Source organism: Rattus norvegicus, chromosome 12, assembly GCF_036323735.1.
Source record: "Rattus norvegicus strain BN/NHsdMcwi chromosome 12, GRCr8, whole genome shotgun sequence".
Classification (NCBI taxonomy): Eukaryota; Metazoa; Chordata; class Mammalia; order Rodentia; family Muridae; genus Rattus; species Rattus norvegicus.
In genome coordinates, this window is record NC_086030.1 from 51,698,351 (window position 1) to 51,719,215 (window position 20,865).

A 20,865-nucleotide genomic window follows, 5' to 3' on the forward strand; every position below is an offset into this window, starting at 1 on the left:
CAGGAGATCAATCCCTTGGCCAATTTCCCCTAACTACACACGGAGATCTGCCCTCCCAGGAGGAGAGCCACAGACATGGATCTGGCCCATTTCATCCCCAGTGCATGCTTCTCCTGATCTAGTGGCCAGGTCTTCTCAATCTGGGGCTCCAGCCAACCCTCAGAGGCCAGTCCCTTCACTACTTAAAACGTCACACTTGGGACTGCATAGCTCAGTCGTTAAGAGTATTTGCTGCTCTTGCAGAGGACCAGAGTTAGGTCCCCAGCAATCTTGTGAGGTAACTCCAGTTCCCGGGCATCTGACGACCTCTTCTGGTCTCTCAACACCCATGAAAATAATTCAAATAATTTTTTAAAAAGTTCAGTTGGTGCTCCTCTAGTCTGTAGGTTGGTCAGCCATCCACCTTGGACTCTGGATTCTCCAGAGTCACAGCAGTTCCTTGTGGAGATCCAGAGAACAATCCCCACCCCCCTTTTTTTTCCAGATCAAGGGGTGCAACATTCCTGGGTCTGCGTCCATCTTCCATTCTCAGAGCTGTTAGCATTTTACCTTCCAGAGTCTAATGTCTCTTCTGCCAGGCTACCTCCTTCTGTCCAGGCCCCAGTATCTTAATTTTAATCTTCTTTTTCCACGGTCCACAGGATGCAACGCGGGACCTCAAACATACTTGGCAAGTGTTCTATTGGTTGAGCCGCATCCCCAACTCCCTGCTGCCACTGATAAAGTCTCTGTTTTAGGTCTCTATTTCTGTGTCGAAACACCATGACCAGAGCAACTTGGGGCAGAAAGGATTTATTTCAGTTTGTATTTCCGTATCATTGTTTGTCATGGAAAGAACTCAGGGTTAGAACTCAAGCAGGGCAGGGACCCCGAGGTAGAAGCTGATGGAGAGTCTGTGAAGGGGTGCTGCTTACTGGCTTGGTTCCCATGGCTTGCTCAGCCTGCTTTTTTTTCTTTTTAATGAACTCAGAACCACCAGCCCAGGGATAGGACTGTGCTGGGCCCTCCCATATCAATCACCAATCAAGAAAATGCACCACAGATTTGTCCACAGGCCACTCTAGTGGAAACATTTGCCCAGTCAAGGTTCCTTCTAGCGAAATGACTGTAGCTTGTGTCAAATTGCCAAACCTAGCTAGGACAGGTTCTTAGGAATAAGCTCTGGGCTCAGCCACAACCCAGGACTTTTACCCACAAAGCCCCTTTGTATGTCTCCGCCTGGCCTTGCAGGGCATGACTCAGAACATTCTACTTTCTCCCTGTGACCTCCAACCCTGCCTCCATGCCCTGGCAGAAAGGGTTGGATAGAAGCCTTTGCCTGGAACCAGGTGTCGGCAGACGCTGAAGCTCATCCTTACAGTAAGTGTAGAATTTCTTAACACAATTACCCCATGTTCCGAGGTGGACAGGGAATTGAATCAGAGCATGGCGGGAAGAGGCTGGTCAGAGCAGGGAGGAAGGGAACACGTTGCTAGGCTGCAGAGAGCTCACTCTAGGGACCATGGTTCATAGCTTCTCAGGGCCAGTGACTGGTCTGCACAGCCCCTGACTAGAGGAGGGGGATTATGGGTAGGGGTGGACAATGGTTCCCTTTTAGATTTATTCTTCATGCGTATGATTATTTGGCTTGTGTGTATGTGGAAGCTAAAAGTGTTTTCTCCACTGGAACTGGAGTTATGGACAGTTGTGAGTGGTTGCCAGGTATAGAAACCAGGTCCCCTCCAAGAACAAATGCCCATCTTTTCTGTCCCAACAGGGTGCTACTGTCAGAACCTAGCTCTGCCTTCTGGGCCTCTGAGCAGGTGGCTTATCCCCAAAGTCTGAGCTTTCCTGATATAAGATGAGTGTGTATTAGAAACCCAGGTGAGCTTCTGTAGGATTTGAGGGGAGGGGTCCTGCACCCAGAGCCCTGTGCAGGATGGAGTCCAGGTGCTTTCTAGGACTCCTTCAGCCAGGGAAGAAGACCAACTTATAACTCCCCCTACTGTCATTCGTGTGTGTGTGTGTTGCTGTTGTTTCTTTTTTTTTTTTAAAGCAATCTTTTTTTAAGATTTATTTATTCATTTATTATATATAAGTACACTGTAGCTGTCTTCAGACACACCAGAAGAGGGCATCGGGTCTCCTTACAGATGGTTGTGAGCCACCATGTGGTTGCTGGGAATTGAACTCAGGGCCTCTGGAAGAGCAATCAGTGCTCTTAATCACTGAGCCATTTCTCCAGCCCCTTGGTTATTAATCATAACGACAATCCTAATTGTGGGAAGACGATGGAATACTGATTCTTTATTACAGAAATCCCAGGAGCAAAATGAAGCTGTGAGAAATCTCTGGGAAAGTCTGGGTTGCAGTTTCTGGGATGAAAGATGAACTTATTGTCTGGTTGCCTTCATTCGCTGGCAGGAGTATCTATCGTTGTTGCTGAGGTACTCCTTCACTGACATTAGGACCCACCTCTTCCGAATTCCAACGTAGCCTGAAGAGCAGCAGCTCTTGAATCCTCTGGGACTCCAGTACTGGACTGCCGAGACATGCATTTCTGCGAACTGAGCCAACTATTGGATTCTTAGCTTTTCGTTCCAGAGACAGACATCATTGGGCTACCAGAATCACAGTCCTTAAGTCGAAGTAATAATAAACCCCATTTAATGCATACATATCCTTACAAATATCTAGCTAAAGGTTTATTGGATAGATATCTAGAGATAATATTGGGGGGGTTGTTTTTGCTTTATTTTCTTTGAGACAGAGTCTCTTTGCATATCCCTGACTGTCCTGGAACTCACTCTGTAAACCAGGCTGGCCTCAAACTCAGGGATCTGCCTGCCTCTGCTTACTAAGTGCTGGGGTCAAAGAAGCGTGGGGCCACAGACACCCCCAACCCAGCTATATCTATTCATCGTATCAGTTCTGATACAGCCCTTTAAGCGCTCGTGCTATCCTTGATGGTGGTTGTGTGCGGATGTGCACATGCATCCTTGTGTAGAAGCCAGAGGACAGACTTGAGGGCCATTCATCTTGGTTTCTGAGACCGGCTCTCTCACTGACCTGAAGCTCACTGAAGTCCAGCCAACCAGTGAGCTTCAGGGATCCTCCTGTCTCCGTTTCCCCAGTGCTGGGACTACATGTTTAAGTTACTGTCTTAGTCAAGGTTTCTAGGCGTGGTGAAACATCGTGACCAAAAGCGAGCTGGTAAGGAAAGGATTTGTTTGGCTGACATTCTTTTTGTTCTTTTTTCTTTTTTTTTCAGAGCTGGGGACCGAACCCAGGGCCTTGCACTTGTTAGGCAAGTGCTCTACCACTGAGCTAAATCCCCAACCCCTTGGCTGACACTTCTAAGATATAGGCCATCACTGAAAAAAGTCAGGACAGGAACTCAAAAGGCAGGAACCTAGAGGCAGGAGCTGAGGCCATGGAGGGGTGCTGTTTGCTTCCCATCATGGCTTGCTAAGTCTGCTTTGTTATAGAATGCAGGGCCCTCAGTTCAGCAACATCTCCACTCCAGTGGGCGGGACTTTCCCATCAATCATTAAGAAAATGCCCTACACTGGAGAGATGGCTCGGCGGTTAAGAGCACTGACTGCTCTTCCAGAGGTCATGAGTTCAATTCCCAGCAACCACATGGTGGCTCACAACCATCTGTAATGAGATCTGGTGCCCTCTTCTGGCCTGCAGTCACATATGCAGGCAGAATGCTGTACATAAAATAAATAAATAAATCTTTAAAAAAAAAAAAAAAGAAAGAAAATGCCCTACAGGTTTGTCTACAACCCAATCTTACAGAGGCATTCTTTTCAACTGGGGTTCTCTCAGATGATCTTAGCCTGTGTAAAGCTGACATAAAATTAGCCAGCACAATTGGCCCCTTGTCAACTTTATACCCAACACCTTTTAAAACATCCCTTTCAGCTGTGCAGTGAAGGCTCACGCCTTTAATACCACCAGTCATGAGGCAAAGACAGGTGGATCTCTTAAGTTTCAGGCCAGCCTGGTCTACAGGGAGAATTCCAGGACAGTCTTGGCTACACAGAGAAACTGTTTTGAAAAACAAAAGCTCAAACCAAGCAAACAAACAAAAAATCCATAACTTTTCCTTTCCTGGGGGCAGAGGGGAAGGAAGTCATCCTCAAGGTCTCAGATTTACATATCACAAATATAAAACATTATAAACTTGTAAGTTCCACAGTCTTTACTAATTCAAACACTTTAAAAGTCCGGTCTCTGTAAAAATCCAAAGTCTCAACTGGGCAGAGTGGCACATGCCTTTAATCCCAGCACTCAGGAGACAGAGGCAGGTGAGGATCTCTCTGGGTTTGAGGCCAGCCTGGTCTACAGAGTGAGTGTCTCAAAAAAACAAAACAAATCAAAACAAATCAAAACAAATAAAATCCAAAGTCTCTCAACTGTGGGAATCCTACAAAAATCATCACTAATATTTAAATACTTTCACATTTCAAGAGGGAAGAACCAGGGCACAGTACCAATCCGAACAAAACAACACCAGACTCCGACTGTATAAATAGACCAATGTACAATATTCGAGACGTATTACACTCACCATCTTCTGGGCTCCTCCAAGGGGCTTGGGTTGCTTCTCCAGCTCCACCTGTCCAGCACTCACAGCTTGTCTAAGCTCCAGTCTGCTCTACTACTGCTGCTGCTGTTCTTGGTGGTCATCCCAGGGTACTGGAATCTCCAAACTGCTGGGGTCTTCTACTAAAACTGGGCTGGATGTTCACCAACAGCCTCTCCTGGGCTCTCTGCATGATGCAAAGTCTCGGGCTTTCTCCATGACTCCTTCGTGCCTTCAAAACCAGAAGCACCTGGGAGACCTTACACACAACCACATTTGGCTGCCACAACAAGGCACGACCTCGGAACCCTTGAACACAGCTTCTGTGTGCTGACTCCGAGGAAAAACTTCCCAGAAGGCTTCAGTAATCCTGGCCTTTCCTAATCACAGCTGATTCTCAGCCCCAGCTGACCGCCGTCCATTGTCCCAGAAAAACAAAGGTTTTCCTTCAGTAGTTCTGGTTTCTTTTTTAATCACAGCTGAGCAGCATCACAGATTCTTCACACAAAAGGCCCAGTAGAGTCTTTGCTTCCCTCTGAAGCCTCACAAGCCGGGTGTCCAATCATCTACCCTCAACGTTCTTGTCTGCCAAGCTCCTACAGAACAGCTCACTGAGCTCTCAGTGGTTCCAAGTTCTAAATTTCTTCCATATTCTTCCCCAAAGCATCATCATGTTCAGGTCTCCTACAGCAATACTTCACTGTCCTGGTAACAATTTGTCTTAGTTCTTTTTTTTAATATTTATTTATTATATATGAGTACATTATAGCTGTCTTCAGAGACACCAGAAGAGGGTATCATCAGATCTCATTACAGAGGGTTGTGAACTATGTGGTTGCTGGGATTTGAACTCGGGACCTCTGGAAGAGCAGTCAGTGCTCTTAACCACTGAGCCATCTCTCCAGCCCTTAGTCGGGGGTTTCTATTGCTCTGGAAACATCATGACCAAAAGCAAGCTGGGGAGGAAAGGGTTTATTTGGCTTACAGGTCCACAGCACTGTTCAGATCACTGAAGGAAGTCAGGACAGGAATTCAACAGGGCAGGAACCTGGAGGCAGGAGCTGGGACAGACGCTGTAGAGAGGTACCGTTCACTGGCTTGCCCCTTATGGCTTGCTCAGCCTGCTTCCTTATAAAACCCAGGAGCACCAGCCCAGGGACGGCCCCACCCACAACGGGCTGTGCTCTCTCCCACGGATCACTAATTAAGGCAATTCCTTCAGGCTTATCTACAGCCCAATCTTATGGAGGCATTTTTCTCAGTCAGGATTCCCTCCTCTCAGAGGGTTCTAGATGATCCTCAGATGTCAAGTTGACATAAAATTAGCCAGCACAGCTACTGTGCCTGGCTTTCTTATGTGATACTAAGTCTTCAACCGGAGTCCTCAGGCCAGCTCTATATTGATGAAGCCATCTCTTCAGCCTTGTGTTGTAGGTTTCTATGACAGTTTGAGACCCACTTCTTTAACCTGCATTTTGTTTTTATTTCGTTCTCTGCATCATTTTTTCAGAAGTCTACCCATACAAATTCTCCTGGAGAATTTCTTCGCTTCTGTGGGACGCGTTTCCCTCCGGCATGGTTCTTCCTCTGGTCAGCAGCACTGATTACCCTCACTCCCGACCAGGGTTCAACTCTCTTTCTGCCATCTCTCCTCTCCTGCTTTTCTTTGCTGAAGAGAATTCAAATCACCATCGTGGGATAGTAAAACCTTTGGTGAAATATGTCCCACCCCAGCCCAGCCCTGTGCAGTCCTAGCATTTCAGTGGGGCTACTGCAAATAGCGCCCACATAAAGGGTCTGCGCTGCTCCCTCGCTTTCCTGGCTCCCAGGGAGGTCCCTGGTGCAGGAGCCCCCTGTTGTCCTACATCTTCCGGCTACCATGGCCCTACGGGAGGGGCGCTGGAGCTGGTCCTGGGTCCCTGAGACATCTGACTTCAGACTGTAGCCCCCAAGCATGCTCCCCGCAGTCCCTCTAGATTTCTGTGCCAGCGCCAATCCTGCAGGGACCCGGGAATGAGCCAGAGGCTGAGGCAGCAAGCTCTACCTGAGCCCAGTGCTCGCCCCCGCTGGAAAGCGAGAGCAACTCCCAGGACAGACTTATGGTTAGCCGGGGAAGCCCTGTATGCTCCTGGGTGTCGCTCCACCTTGCTTCAAAGGGGGCTATTCTCAGCGGTGAAAGGATGTATGAGAAGTCCTATTGCCAAAGTTTGTAAAAACTCCAAAAAACCTTTCTGCTAGGGAGAATTTTGTCAGTCTTTGGAAAGAAGCCTCACATATTCAATTAGGCCTACTTTAGCTGTTCATCAGATCAGTCATTGCGATGTGCTAGACTGTGTTTTCTTCAGTCCCTGTTCTCTGTTACAAATAGTTTGGACTTGGTTGCCTTTGTCCTAAAATATTACTAAGCTTGAAAACACAGCAACAACAACAAAACCAAAAGCAAAATCAAACAAACAAACAAACAAACAAACAACAACAACACTCAAACCATCGCGGTGTCACTTTGCCTTTATGCGGACAATGTCTCCATAGAGCAGACATGCTGCCCTGTTGTGGACCCACAGACATCCCATGGAAGAAAATGAAAGAAAATGCCATCCCACAGACTGTGACTTTGAGGGGAGAAATCTGGAATTTAACACTCAGGGCGGGTAACCCTAGTCCGGCCAAGTCATGCCTCCACGAGGAATGCTGGCAGTCAGTCACGGCCGTTCAGTACCACTCAGCCGCTGAAGAAAGATGGCGTGTCGATTTGTGTTAGCACAGATAAGCCATTTAATTTAATTTTAAAAATGACTATCGGGGGGGCTGGAGAGATGGCTCAGTGGTTAAGAGCACCCAATTGCTCTTCCAGAGGTCATGAGTTCAATTCCCAGCAACCACATGGTGGCTCACAACCATCTGTAATGGGATCTGATGCCCTCTTCTGGTGTGTCTGAAGATAGCTACAGTGTACTTATATATAATAAATGAATAAATCTTGTTTTAAAAAAATGACTATCGGGTACTTAAAAGAGCAAGAAGAAATAGCCAACAAGCCACCTCATCTTATTTCTCCCCAGGCAGTTAACTGAGCGACTTAGCGAGATTGTCAACTTAATTAACTCTGACCGTGTGGAAGCTGTCCTCATCAGCACGGGGAGGCCGCACCACCGCGCAGGTGCCAAGTCCTGAGATTCCTGCACAGGTGTCTTCTCTCTCGGGATATTTTGAGCTTTGGAGAGCCCTGCTCCAGGTACAGCCCCAGCTCCACTCAGGTTCCTGACCTCTGGCTCTGCCTCCTGCTGTGAAACCCAAAGGCACCGGTGTCAGGCCTCAACCTTAAGGCTTCCTGCACACCAGGTACTTGGGAAATGCCACGGCGTCCCTCTAAACTCTTAACTGGCAAGACCCAGTCCTCTGCATGGGGAAACATAGCTCAGCTCTGTCCGGGAACCTCCTCTTGCTGTCCAGGGTCCCGGTTCTAGTGGCCTCTTCAGCCTCCATTCACCAAACAGCCATCTGGCTTCCGGAGCTGGGCAGTGACAGTGCCGCAGGCTGGCCTGCTGCAGCTGGACGGATGCATTGTTTCACTGACCTCGAAACGATGCTCTGGGTTCCTTATTGTCAGCAGTGATGGCACACCTTAGAGTCACTGTGAACACCGCAGTGGTGATAGGAATGTTCTCCGTGACACACAGGTCCCTGCAAGCCTGTGGTCACCGCAGAGGTCACAGAGTCATGGATGCTGGTCTTTTTATTAGTTATTTTTTGAGACAGGGAACTCACTAGGTAGGCCAGGCTGGCCTTGAACTCACAGAGACCTGCCTGTGTCCACTTCCTGAGTGTTGGGATTAAAGGCATGTGCCAGCCATCGCACCTGGATGTTTATTTGGTTTTAAAGGCAGTTTTGTTGCATTTATTTAAATATGAGTGGAGAGAGAGAGAGAGAGAGAGAGAGAGAGAGAGAGAGAGAGAGGGAGAACCAGCCCATATATGGAAGTTAGAGGACAATTTGCAGGATTTGGTTATCTCTTTCCACTATGTGGGGGTCTGGGATTAAATTTAGGTCATCAAGTTTTGGCAGCAAGTACCTTACCCAATGAGCCGTGTTACCGGCTCCTGGTCCTTTTACGACCCGTGTGCAGCAGGCAAGCTCTCTGCCACTGAGTCACACTCACAGCCCTCCTTTTAAGACGGTCTTGTTCACTAAGTTGCCCAAGATGGCCTTGAGCTTTTTATCATTCTGCCTGCGCCTCCTTGGGAGTTGGGGGACAGGCTTGGGACACCAGGGCCAGAGCATGCAGGCCCTCCCCTCAGCTCATGGCTCAGACATCATTTGGTTCCTCTGAGGGATCAGGGAAGTTTCTGAGTTTGTTCCGAAACAAGAACATAAAATGGTGTCTTTCCCAAATTCCTAGCACCTCGGGACAGAACCTCCCTTAGGAACAGGATCTTTGCAAATGCAGTATGGATGGAGTTCAAACTGGAGCAAGATACCAGGGGCTGCTATCCCTGTGACAGGAGAGGGCATAGGATGATGGAGGTAGAGTGCCACAAGCCAAGACCCATGATCTCTGAAGGAGGGAGAGGTGGAAGGCTCCTGCTGGGCACCCCCACTGGTGCTTTTCCTTTCCCATTCCTTGCTAGCTTCTCCAGCCTCCGCAACAGGGAAAGGCCACATTCCTGTTGCTTTGAGTCCACAATGGGTGGCCCTTTCTGTGGTAGCCCAGGATACCAGTGCAAGGAGACATGGAGGCTTTTGAGCTGATTCCCAGCGGGAGAGGAAGGGTGTGGTATGGGATACAGATCGAAGGGCAGAAGAGATTCCTCCTGGAAAACCTTATGCCACCTGGGTGCCACCTGGGTGCCAGGCACCAGTGGGACTTCTCATTGCAATTCCCTTGTGCTCACCCTGAGTCTAGTCGCTTCCCACGGGGCCCACTCCCAAGCACAGCTGGAGCCATCTGGGAAGCCTTGCTGGCAAGTTGAACACTTTTATTAGGCAGAATTAGATTCTGAGGCACTGTGTCTACCGAGAGCAGAAGAAAACAAGCAGCACCCTAGTGTAAGGGGCCTCCCCAGGGAGTCCTCCGAGTCCTGTTTCCCAGGGCAGCCAGAGCTCTGGCTACAAATGAGCTGTTTTCTTCCCAAACCACACGGATTCTTCTACATTGGCTATGAGGCCAATTTACAATTGAATTAATGAAAGAAACGGACATGTTCAGTCTTATTACATTCTATTTGTTTGATCATTGCCGTTCATAATATGACTGTTGTGCAAAAAGAAGGACAGAAAGAAAAGAAGGAAGGAGGGAAGAAGGGAGGGAAAAAGAGAGGGAGGGAGGGAGGGAGGGAAGGAGGAAGGAAGGAAGGAAGGAAGGAAGGAAGGAAGGAAGGAAAACAGGCAGGCAGGCAAGATAGAAGGAACCCAGTTTGGGCACAGAGAGGTGTACCCAATTAACCCTGTGACTGTGGATATCTTATACGAAGTCACTTTCTTCCTCTGTCTGGCCAGCCATGAAGTGTGGTCACGTCTTCCCAGTGCTACCTAAATGTAGATAGAGAACTGAGCCTCACGTCAATATAAACTTTGGCTTCCTTCCTTTCTTTTCTTTAGTTCTCCTCTTTCTCCTTCTCTCCCTTCTTCCCCTCTCCCTCACTGGCTTTAGCACAGCCCACAATGGCATTAGATGTTATTCCGAACTCAAGATTTATGGTTGAAGAACCAACACGTGTAAGTCACACGCCACCATGAATTCAACTTGCAGGCTGATCCCAGCACAGAACATCTCTGGGCCTAGACAGACAGGGTCTAGGGCAGCAAGAACATCCTGTTGGCCATGGGCAATACTGACCACAGAAAACATAAAAAGCACTAAGCTAAATCAGAGCCCCCACTCCCCAACACACACACACACACACACACACACACACACACACACACACACACACACACACATCTTCTTCATCTTTGGCCTGAACTGTCCCCTAACATCTAGGGGGCTGTGTTTACCCACTAATTAGACGCCAGTTTCACTGTCTCACTATGTGGACATCAGGCCTGTGAACTGATTCCCGTTTCCTCAGGAGAACTCTGGGAAGATCTGCACAAGGAGAGGTACTCAGGGGCGATGTGCTGGGGTCCCACAGGAGCTTTGGAAGGGCAATGGAGACATGTGTTCTGTGTCTCCCCCATAGTAAGAGAGCACCACGGAACACCTCTGGAAACAGTTCTGTACATTCCTCCAAGAGGTCAGGAGCCTGAACTGTGGAACTTGGTCCACATCTGGGCAGCTGGGGGTGGGTGGGTATCCTGTCGGTTGCTCACCCTTGCAGCAGTTTCCTTCCTGAGTCTGGTATCCTGAGCAGGACGAGGTGGTGACACTTCCTTTCCTGGAAAGAACAAGCTAGAAGAGGGACTGTCAGGCTCATGACCCTCTAAAAGTCTAGGCTGCTCTGGTAATACAGGTATAGGACAGACCTGTGGCAGATGGAGGTTCTGGTGTATAGAAACTACCCTGCTGACTCTATGGAGAGGCATAGGAAGCCAGCAACTGGCCCGTAGTTCTGCCTCCGTGAGACCATCAGAGGGGTCAGGAGGCTTCTGTGTGGGCAGAGCTGGCTGGATTTCAGCAGCCACCATCGAGTAGTGAGTTCTGATGTCTGGTGGGTGCTAAGTCTTCAGTCACAGCCGGTCTTCAGTGTAGTTCCTCCTATCAAGGGACAAGGTGCCCTCGCTGCCCTTTGTTAGGAAGTCTTGCTGCTCAGACCAGTTTGGCAGCCCTGGAAGGGCCAGGGTTTTAGGGTAGTGGCCATAACCATAAGCCCATCACCAGCATCCTATCTCCAGCAGCTTAGCCAGCATGGCCCCTTGCCAGTGTCCATGATGGCAAATAGAACGAGACAGGCCACTGTGTCCTGGGATGGCTGTCTGTGAGGACATTGGCTATGTTCATACAACTCTCCTGCTCTTTATCTTAGAAACTCTGGCTTTCAGATGCAGGTACAGCTGCCCAGTGTTAGGCCACATTTTCCAGTTCTGCCCAGCAGGGATGGTGACAGCTGGCGCCTCCATGTCTATCTTCCCCTTCAACATCTGGTCAACAACACAGCGAGGCCAGCTCTCCTGGACCACGAGGGCAGACACATCCTAGCAAAGACATCTGGAAGTGTTCCATACAACTCAAGACATTAAGAGCCATGCAGCACGGTCTTCGCCCTGTGCTACAGTTCAAACGCTGCGGCCACACATCATCTCAGACAACAGGTATGGCTGTGTGCCAGTAAAACTTTATTTATAAAACAAGTGTGGGGTTGGGGGGATCATTTGACGGATGCCTGCTGTAGAAATGGCAGAACAACAGGAGACTCACTTCCCAGGCTGAGACTCCCCCCCCACTCCCACCCAGTGACTGCCAAGCTGACCCTTGGGAAGAAAGGTGAGCTGGGTCTCATCCCTGTGATCACTTCCCATTGCCTTGTTACCAGAACACAAGCGGCCACCCTCAAAGTTTGCCCTGTGTTATGGTGAGGTTGAGCAGGTGAGCGAGAGCAGCTGAGCTGAGAGGCCCTAACCTGCTAGGACAGGGTGCTTGTTGTGAGGATGCACCCCCTGCCCTCAGCACTGAATAGCTGAGTCTGTTTCCATATGGGTTATGTACAGGGACTTAGCACATGCGTGGTGGCTATCCTCGAAGCCGGTTGGGGAACACTGTAGAAAAGGCACGTGATTTGGCATGAGTGTGCGCTGTCCTCAGATGTCCTCCCTCAGGCAGAGCTGCCTGTTCCACAAAAGTTTGGTTCCTAATACAGGCCGGAGCTGTCTTGGATATCCCTGGTGACAGGGCCCAGCCCTGAGGTGTGCAGGGCCCACATTGCTCTTGGGTCTGTGGGGGTGGGCAAGACGTTCCCATCCTGGCTCCACCCCAGGACCTTCTGAGTCCTGGAACATTCAAGAGTCCAAGGGCCTGAATGTGTGGAGGTGGTCCAGGAGGGGTGCAGAAGTCAGGGCTTGGCGTGTTTGATCCAGTTTCGGATCATCCACTTCTGCCCTGAGCAGCGCTGCACCACCAACCTCAGCCCAAAGTTGGCATCTTTAGACATCTCTACCTCCAGACACCGACCTGTGTCTCGGCTCACAATGGGGCCACTCTGTAGGACAGGAGAAACAGAGTCAGCTTGGGAGTCCGGGATGTGTTGCTGATGAGGGGTGATCCTAGCACTACCACCGTAAAGATGTAGGGAACCTGTTTCTTTGGAATACCTGCACTTCCTCCTCTCCCCTTCAGCTAGCCGCTCTCTTCAGTTCTCCGAGGTTCAAAGATCTTCCAAGAACACATCTAGGGTCACCCAAGACTGTCCTCTTCCTGAGTGCCCTTTGGTCCTTTTAATTATTGGTATCTCCATGACCCTTAAGTCTGGTGACTTTGGAACCCTCTTCTGCAGATTCGCTGTGTTGGCTTTCACTGTCTATCCAGCCAGCCTCCTGGGAACCTTAGAGCCTCAGTTGCTCATCAAGCAACAGTGGCAGCCCATCCCTACAGCCAGAGTAGCTAGACCCCGCCTTTCTGCTCCTACAAATTGCTCATGCTGGCAGAACAACACCCAAGGGATCCTCTGTGTGGGATCCCTAGAGGCTCAGGGCCAGAAGATCAGAGGACACGTGACCCATAGAGGCTGGTGCTGAGTGGGTCAGGATGCACAGGAAGAGATAGTGAGGGGGCTGGACCTGGATCGGGGCCCAGAGACCCAGAGGAGCAGGGCTTGACATAATTGAAGGGCAGTGGGGAAAAGGTTAGATTCAGAACCCAATGCATCAGAGCCCTGAAGAGTTCTAGTGGCCAGGGCTAGTCTTAAACCCATCCTCTCCCTCTGTGTCTGAGTCCAGGTGCTGGGGCAGGCAAGACTGTGCCCCTCTCTTCCTGTGTGACTCAGGGCCAGTTTTATAAAGTTTCTGACAGGGAATGAGGTGATCAGTCTTGACTATCGCCCTGATTTGATTGATAAGTGTCTACAGTGGCAAAGCACACCTCTGCACGTGTCTGTGAGGGTCTTTGCAGAGGTGTTAACCGCCACGATGTGAGCTGTTCTGCTCTGCCACTGTGGTGAGGCCTTTGAAACCATGAGCCAAAACAAATCTCTCCCTTCAGCTGTTTCACTATTTGCCACAGCCATGAGGTCTGACTTTCCGGGACTGTCAGCCCCATCCACTGACCTGGGTGAAGTCCCACAGTCTCTGCGTAGGCCTGGCTACATCCTCACACTTCTTTAGGGTGGGCATGCGTCCCCGGCCGTCATCTACCAGGCACTTGGAGTCTGGCAGAAAGGCGGTAGAGCCCAGGGGGCCCAGCTGCAGGAGGCCATCAGCACTGTAGCGCACCAGCTGGGGAGACAGTGGGAGCTGTGAGTGGAACTTGGATTCAGGCTCAAGGTACCCTGAGCCTAAATGTATCTGTCTATGCACAGGCCTTCATCAATACCCAAGGTCACAACTTTCCTCTCTAGCAGGAGGACATGATCTTGGTGTGGCCATGTCTTCCCTGATCACAGCATGAGGTACCTTCTCAGGTGCTCATGTCCCGGCAGCACAAGCTTCCTCAACTTGGACCTGGGAAAATGATGCCAGTCAGGGGACTGACACCCAGATGTTGACAAGAGACTGGAGAGACAGCATTTACATCTCCACTAAAAGCCCCATTTTGCCCTCAAGCAGAGACCATTCCCTCTCCCACTCACTGGGGCCATTGTCTCAGAGCAGGCATCTTGCAGTCTGAAATTAAGAAGCACCCAGAGACTGACTGTCTCTATCCCTGTTGGAGGCAGCAAAACCAGAGGCTCACAAAAATCCAGGTTTACCCACATGGGTGTTCATGAATGAGGCTCGAGGTATGCAACCCCAGCTTTGAACTGCACACGACTCTTAGTCAAGTCTGGCAAGCTTTGGGGCTCCCCTAACAAGAACAGAATAGAAACAACTGTTTTCCCCCATGAAACCTCATTTAACTCCTCCTTGTGACTCCCATTTAATCTACAAGACCATCAGAGAAAGTAGGTGCTGCCTGTCCCATTCAAATGGTGGAGAAATGGAGGCATAGGACTGTCCATGACTTGCCAAGGCCCATTTGACCCAAGGGGTGCATTTTTAAACTTATGGCACCCACTGCCTCCAGAGTCCCAAGATGCTCCAGCCTCTTCTGAGCTTGGCTCCAAGAGCACGGGGACTTGCTGTGACCTATTCTGTGCCTACCTACCCGCCTTCCCCGTGAGGTCTAGACGCTGCCCACCTGTGAGGACATGCCATGGCAAGGGTAAAGAATGGCTCGGTCATCGTCTTCTGCCCCCTGGTCCAAGCAGTAGCCGCTGGCTTTGCTGTTTCTCACCTATATCCGAAGTAACAGAGAAATGGCAGGTCACTGAGGAGGGTCCCGGGGCTGAGGAAAGACAGCCAGGAGCTCCCCCACCCTGTCTCCCACTTTGTAGCTGGCTGCGATGAGACAGGTATGAACTTTACATCCTCCCTTGGGATAAGACCCTGGGACTTGGCATTTGCCTGGGGTAGGCAAGAGGTATGGTCCCTAGGGAGGAGGCAGGAAAAAAAAGGGGGTGGCAACTCTGGCTCCATAGGCAGCCTGGAAAGAGATGACTGTCACATAAACATGCGCTCTGTGAGTATATGGACAGCTAGCTGGCCCCCATTAGATGAAGCTGGATTTGGTCAATAGAATGGCTCAGGGACATCCCTGTGCTAACACCTTCTCCTGTGCAGCTAGCTGCAGAGGCTACTCTGCCTCCAAGACACTTTGGCTAAGGTCTACAGTAAAACAACTGTGTATAGCTGTGAACCCAGGAGACAGTTGTAGGTTCCTCAGAGAACCCACTTGGAATGCTCACAGGACCCAGCCAACAGCCAGCTAATCTCTAGTCTATGTAACAAGCACAGGGGGGCACCCACTGCAGCTCCTGCCCATCAGAACAGTGGTGACCTTGGACTCTGACCCAGGAGAGCGGTGTTCTGTTTCACCCCACTGGGATTCAGGTTGTGGAGTTTGCAATAAGTCAGCCCATGGGCCTGGCCCTAGGATGGGAGAAAGTCCTGTGGTCACAGCATTCAGGTTGGGAATGGATCCCACAGTTGGCACAGTGGGAAGGACAGCACAGGAGAGCAGAGAATTCTCCCTTCATCTCCACTTGAATGTCCAGAAAACCTTCATGCCCATAAGCTGGATCTGACTAAGGGGTTACCAAAGGGTGATGGTTCTGCAAGGACTACCCACCAGGCCCCTCAACCCTGAGTGTTGTTCCAGGGCTAGCCTGTCTGTAGGGAGGCTAGGCTGCCCTCATGAAGTTGAGGAGTTAGGAGCAGGGGGTTGCTGCTGTCTGTGGAATGCCTTCCTTTCTCCCTGACAGTTCTGTAGTGAGAGACCTTAGATTCCAGACCTGGGTCATGGTAAGAGCACAGTGCCTTCTCCCCAGCTCTAGAGAGATCCCTGTACACAGTTGTGCACTTGGGAGCTCAGGGTGACACATGGGTCTTGGTACAGCTGGTGTGCCAGCACTCAAGTGTACATGTATACGTATGTGTTTCTGTATATGCACATAGTGCATGTGCTGTGGTGTGAATGTAGCTATGTGGTACCAGTGCACAAATGTGTACCCTTCCATGTTTCGTGGGAGGGGTGGCACATGGATGAAAGTATTTGGGGAGCTCCATGTACATGAACAGGAACAATATGCACCTGTGTATGTGCACCTGTACTCATGTACAGACATGCATCAGTATGTGTACACATGCTATGAACTTATGTATAATATACACATGCGAGTGAATGACTACAGGCTTCACACATGTAAATACATAAGTTCACATATTCACACATGTATGAATGCACTGTCTTGTGTAATAATGCACTCATGCAAACATGTATCTTGATATGAATGGATGTGAATATATACACAGATATGTGCAGATGATGCACGCTAGGCATGCATGTGATTTTATGCATTTGTTGGCATGTGTGTGATTGCATGTCTACATACATATGTGCAGTATGCATGTGTGAATGTCTGTTTATGCATGAGTGCATATACACAGGCCTATCGATTTGGGTAGATTTCTTATAGAAGTTGATTTTTTTTTTTTGGTTCTTTTTTTTCGGAGCTGGGGACCGGACCCAGGGCCTTGCACTTCCTAGGCAAGCGCTCTACCACTGAGCTAAATCCCCAACCCCATAGAAGTTGATTTTTGTCAGGCACTGCCGCGCACATCTTTAATCTCGGCAGGAAGATCTTGGTGAGTTTGATACCAGCATGGTCTACATTGAAAGTTCTAGAACGTCCAGGGCTATATTGAGAGACCCTGTTTTTAAAAAACCCAATTAATTAATTAATATTCATTTCATGTGTGGGCGCATACCTGTCGTGTATGCATATGGCGGTCAGAGGGCAACTTGAGGGAGTTGGTTTTCTGCTTCTACCTTATAGGTCCCAGGGATCAAACTCAAGTCATCAGGCTTGGCAGCAATCACCTTCACCTGCTGAGCCATCGCACTGGCCCATTTATTTGCATATATTTTTGCATGCAAATGTGTAAGTATGCTTCTGCATGGACTCAATAGTGATTATACTCACAAACACGGGCGTAACCGTGTCATTTGGGTATACCCCAATATCCCAGAATGTGCACAGGAATATACACATTTATGCTGGTGGGTTTCTGGTGTCAGGGCATAGGATGCTGGAGCACGAGATCTTGGGGTAGGTCTGAGGTGCTGGGCAGAAAGCCCACACCCCAGCAGGGCCGTGTGCAGAGGCGGTACCTCTCCGTACGTGAGGGTGTTGTTGTAGATCCTCATCTCGGGGTACACGTTCTCCAGGTACCATTTGAAGCTACGGCATTTTAACTTCTGACGCAGGGCCAGCCTCTCAGACACATCCCCAAAGTCCACTCCTGGGTTCTACGGGACACAAGCATGCAAGACAGGGTAAGTGTTACAGATCTATGCTACCCTATGGTTAGATCTTTCCCTGTGTCAGGGACTCTTGGGCTTCCCACCCTATGAGTAGCTGCAGTTGTAGCCTTGGACCACCAGGGCCTCATCTTGGTCTCCTAACCTGGAACTCACAGAGGCTTCTGGCTGTGTGTACAGACTTGGCCTGTCCACAATGCTCTGCTTTGGGGAAGAGACATGAGATATTTTTTTCTTCCTGCCTAATCTATGTTGGGTTTGCCTGTGATTCAGTGATACTCATGGTGGGGCCTTGGACCACAACTTATCAGCTGGACTCCGTTTGATTTCTGGGGGGTGGGGTTGTCACCACAACTGAGCCCCAGACACAGAAGCTCATGGAACTAAAGGGGACGTACGCTTATTAGTACTGGGAAGGCTACACAGGGGATTCATGGGTCCTGCAAATCCATGCATCTCCTTCCTAGCTATGCCTACCCAGCAGCTCTGCTGAGTTTGTGGTCCTTCAAGTGAACTGTGGACCCTGAGTTGTTGTGGGGCCCAGTACCCTTTCTGGGCCCTGAGCCATCATGAACTTCCCTCTAGCTTGACTGGGTGGAGCTGGGGTAATAAACCGTATATGTGTGGCCCCCATGATTGGCCATGATGTCCTATGTTCCCTTCCAATGTGAACAGAGATAGGGTTGTGTATTCAGCTTGCGTTATAGACAGCAGGATCTTTGGGTTTTGCCTCTACTATACGAAGGCCATATGTTCTAATGGGGTCCTGATGCTTGAGGCTGGAGGGAAACCCAAAAGCAGACCTTGAAGGTCCTGGGTTAAGGTGGTCAGTCTCCTGCATCTTGGCAGGGTTGCAAGGGATGCAGGGTGGTCCACTGCAGACCCTCCACATGATTATCCAAATGCCAGCTGTGCTGCCTTAGTGGAGGTGAACCAACATAGGAGGGCTAAGAGAGACATTTCAAAAGGTTAAGTTGGCCAGACATGGTGTGGCCTCCGTGACCCCAGCCCAAGAGGGAAAGAAGCAAGACTATGGTGAGTGAAGGCCAATAGCAGACTATTGCAGAGTGAGACCCCATTTAAAACAAATTCAAGAAAGCACACACATTCCCTGAATCAGCATACAAGGACTGGTTCTGATTATAGGACAAGGAGATAAAAAGAGGTTGTTTCCAAGAGACTGGATCAGCTGGAGAAGACTGATATGGGAACACTGGAGTGAGGCTCTTGGATGACCTTTACTTACAACCTTTGGTGGCTACTTGTAGCTTGGAATGGTTACCTATAGGAAGGAGAAGGTTGTGGCCACTATGGCTGAGCCAACGCGATGAGAAGTCATTTCCTAGTTGAGCTACCATGTGGGGGAGGCTGCCTGGATGTGGCTCAGTATTCCAGAATCCCTCACTCCAATTCCTTCCCTAGGGTCTACAGGCTTCCCTGTTTCTGTCCACCCCACCCATACCCGCCTTACTGTCATGGGGATATTCCATGCCATGTAGACGTGGGACTTAAAATCATCCATCCACACCTCGGCGGCCCTCAGCGCGTTACGCTTGGCGTAGTAGTCGATGTCATTGTTATATGGCTTTTTGGTACGCTCAATGTGGGCCACACGGGAGCAGGGGAGTACCTCCATGCTGCCACCACACTGCCACACCTGGGGAAGAGAGGAATGGTTAGAGACCTAGGCGGCCACCTGACATACAATGAGAGGGTCCCTGAGCCACTGGAATCCAGACACGCTGGATTTGTTAGAGAAAGGTATCTAAGGAGAAGCCATGGACTGTAGACTGTATCCACCAGGGCTTGAGCGTGAGACTACCTCCCCTTTGGGATTTCCTGTCATGCCTTATTTATCTTCCATGTTGTATGACCATGGATTTGTAGCCATCCACCTCACTCAGCGCTCTGAGTAGGGACTCTATCAATAACTACCTTCCCAGTCCAGTTTGCCAGTCAGCCTAAAGCTAGTTTGAGTTGAATAAAAAGAGTTACCAGTTGCCTAACAGCAACTCAATTGGAAACCGCCACCCCCACCCCACCCCATCCCATCCCCCACTCCTGCCACCCTAAGCAATTTTAGATGCTTTCTTCCCAGTATGTGGTGCTGTTTTGGGCAGCCTGTGGAAATACCAAGAGGAGGGACTGGGATGCAGGAAGTAAGTCACCAGGCGTGAAACCTGCTTCCTGTCATACTCTACATCCTAGTCAACCATGATGTGAGTGCCTACATCGTGTTCTTGACACCAAAGGCACACCTACTTCCATTGCCAAGCCTTCTCCACCATGAGGGACGGAGCCTGTGAACCTGTGCACCCAAGTAAAAGTTACCTTACTTAAGCTGTTGCTATTGGGCGTTTTAGTCACAGTGAACTGAAGATCACACGCGGCCTCTGGTACCCTAAGCAAACACACATATGCAATAGAAGGTGGAGTAGTTTGCTCTCTCAGAGGACAGACACTGAATCCATCTGCTGCTCTGTGGTAGAAATGGGTTTCACACTCTGGGACCAAGCACAGGCCTGCCCCACTCATTTCTACTCAGCTTGGCTCTCCCCAGCTAACCTCCATGGTCATCTCGAGCTGGGCTAGCACGTGGCTCATTCGTGTTGCTTTCTGTCCACCCAGGAATAGGATGGTTACACAGGTGTTCTTTGGATCTACTTCTTCTTGTGTGGTCCCACCTCCTTAAACCTACCATCATTTCCCACTAGCTATAGGGGACATTTTTATTTTCAAACTGAGACACAGTAATAAAAACAAGAGAATAGCCGAGAAAATTCTAGGCAGATAATGAGGACATATTCAGCAGTTAGACATAGTCTTTTATAAAACAATGAGGTAATGGCTAAAAGTAGAAAGTTCAAAACAGACACAATACACACACATACACATATACACATACACACACATATATAGACACATACATGTATAGACCCAAACATATATACACATAAACACACATACACACATACACACATACACACATATATATACATACATATACACACCCATACATATACATAAACACACATATCACATACACACACATACACAGACATATATAGAGACACACATATATACATAAAACCACACATATATTTACACAAATATACATACATATACATATATATACATATACATACACATATATATAGACAGACACACACATAGAGACACACATATATACACAGAACCACATATGTATATACACAAATATACACTCATATGCATACACATACACACACACATAGAGACACGTACACACATATTTATAGACACTCATATACACAAAACCACATGTGCACAAGTTTACACACAAACACACATAGACATGCACACACA

General features: G+C 49.2%; 1 protein-coding gene and 1 long non-coding RNA gene across 6 annotated transcripts in view; both read right to left on the reverse strand.

Moving 5' to 3' along the window:
* Positions 1 to 623: 623 nt before the first annotated feature.
* Positions 624 to 9,885, reverse strand: LOC134481216 (uncharacterized). Its single transcript, XR_010056625.1, has 2 exons — positions 4,559 to 9,885; positions 624 to 2,617 (listed from the first exon to the last, which is right to left on the reverse strand). It is a non-coding gene; the product is annotated as an uncharacterized LOC134481216 (long non-coding RNA).
* Positions 9,886 to 11,825: 1,940 nt separating this feature from the next.
* The window catches only part of Galnt9 (polypeptide N-acetylgalactosaminyltransferase 9), a 78,213-nt gene continuing 69,173 nt past the window's right edge, over positions 11,826 to 20,865 (reverse strand). For 2 of the 5 annotated variants that reach the window (XM_063271393.1, XM_063271394.1), the window contains 5 exons: positions 18,992 to 19,177; positions 17,371 to 17,508; positions 14,839 to 14,934; positions 13,770 to 13,937; positions 11,826 to 12,706 (listed from right to left, as the gene is read on the reverse strand). In XM_063271393.1, coding sequence (XP_063127463.1) covers positions 12,560 to 12,706; positions 13,770 to 13,937; positions 14,839 to 14,934; positions 17,371 to 17,508; positions 18,992 to 19,177 — 735 coding nt within the window. In that variant the 3' untranslated portion in view covers positions 11,826 to 12,559. The remainder of the gene's footprint in view (positions 12,707 to 13,769; positions 13,938 to 14,838; positions 14,935 to 17,370; positions 17,509 to 18,991; positions 19,178 to 20,865) is intronic. The other 3 variants (NM_001122644.1, NM_001107151.2, XM_008769333.4) reach the window with 2 other exon arrangements.